This window comes from Notothenia coriiceps, unplaced genomic scaffold, assembly GCF_000735185.1.
Source record: "Notothenia coriiceps isolate Sejong01 unplaced genomic scaffold, NC01 NC01_scaffold00001589, whole genome shotgun sequence".
NCBI classification, from domain to species: domain Eukaryota; kingdom Metazoa; phylum Chordata; class Actinopteri; order Perciformes; family Nototheniidae; genus Notothenia; species Notothenia coriiceps.
The window spans coordinates 1-1,630 of NW_011334290.1; the positions used below are offsets into that span (position 1 = coordinate 1).

Genomic DNA, 1,630 nt, shown 5'->3' on the forward strand with positions numbered 1-1,630 from the left:
TATATTTTTATTTTTGTAGGCGCCCTCCAGATTCCTTTTTTAGGCGCTGCTCAGATCAGGATTCATTAGTTTTTTTGAGAATATGAAAAATAAAACGTAGGGGCGCCCCAACACTGCACAACCCCTCTCTATGTTTTCTTTGGTACTGTCCATTTGTGTTTCGCGTGTCGCGCGCGCTCGCGTCTTGAACGAGAATTAGAACTTCACTGTCACAACATGAAGCGGGGCAACCCCAACAAAAAGCCGTCTGGGGCGCATTGGAAAAGGCGAAGAAAGGGAGAGGAGGAAAAACTCCAGGAAAACAGAGGTATGTCTGATGACTGTTTGTGTTTATTGGCATTTTTCAAGCAACGGTATAAAGCTAGCTAGCTAACATTAGCTAATGATAGCAGCTGATATATAGTGATAGAAGCTAGCAGATGAGTTGCTTTACCATCTAGCTTGATAGCTCTTTTTACACCAACTGCACTGTGTGGTTTTTCTTGTATTCATTATATATATTTATTATTATTAAAGCTATTTATTTTTGTTCCATCTGTAGCTTACAAATGGTAATGGCCACAAAATAAGTCTGCTAAATCATTAACTAGCTAGGTTATCACTTAAAACATATATTTTGCATATTTGGGCACAGGAAATTATGTCAGCTAGTCTGAACTGCTCAGTATTATTGCAGATAGATACCTACTACATTATTCTCTGTGTAATTTCCAGGTGCATTGTTAAAATATCTGGGTAATCCCACTCCCACCACTGCACAACCTGAGTCTACTGCATCGCTGCCTGTAGCAGGTGAGTTCAGTCAAGTTTTTTGTGATATTGCCTGTTGAGTTTATTAGGGTTGTGGGTAGTTCATACACATGTTCACACCTGGAAGCTTCCCAGCACAGTACCACAGTTTTCTAGTTTATTATTGTACATTACAATAGCACCTATATTACTTATAATGTACATGTTAATGTAAAACAGTGGGTGTCTGACTGTATCCATGCATGTTTGACTGTCTGCAGGTGAAAACGCATCACGACTACCTGTCCCAAGTGAACCTGCTGCTACACAATCTGCAGGAGAGACATTGGTCCCGAGTACCACAACACAGTCTGCAGCATGTGAGTCCAGTTTATTATTGCACATTACAATAGCACTTCTCTTACTAATAATGTACATGTTAATGTAAAACACACACACACACACACACACACACACACACACACACACACACACACACACACACACACACACACACACACACACACACACACACACACACACAGTGGGTGTCTGACTGTATCCATGCATGTTTGACTGTCTGCAGGTGAAAACGCATCACTACCTTTCCCAAGTGAACCTGCTGCTACACAATCTGCAGGGGAAACATTGATCCCGAGTACCACAACACAGTCTGCAGCACGTGACACCACAAAGGCAGCAGCTGTTGACCCTGCCGACTGGCCATCCATGTCTGATAAGGTAAGAACAGAGTTTGTGAGCAGAGGACCCTATCAGGCAAAACCACACTTCATTTTTCCAAAAAGACAGGATGGGAGAAGCTGCCACCACCAATACTTTTATAGAAAACTGGTAAATGGGGAAAGAATCAAGAGAAGCTGGCTATTGTACTCACAGAAAA

At 41.9% G+C, this 1,630-nt stretch overlaps 1 protein-coding gene across 1 annotated transcript; it reads left to right on the plus strand.

Annotated features, from left to right (window-relative positions):
* Positions 1 to 147: 147 nt before the first annotated feature.
* LOC104962859 (flocculation protein FLO11-like) lies at positions 148 to 1,506 on the plus strand (the record flags this gene model as incomplete). Its single annotated transcript, XM_010791367.1, has 4 exons — positions 148 to 307; positions 715 to 792; positions 1,011 to 1,109; positions 1,316 to 1,506. Coding segments are annotated over exons 1-4 (459 nt in total), but the record flags the coding sequence as incomplete, so codon positions are not given.
* Positions 1,507 to 1,630: the final 124 nt, after the last annotated feature.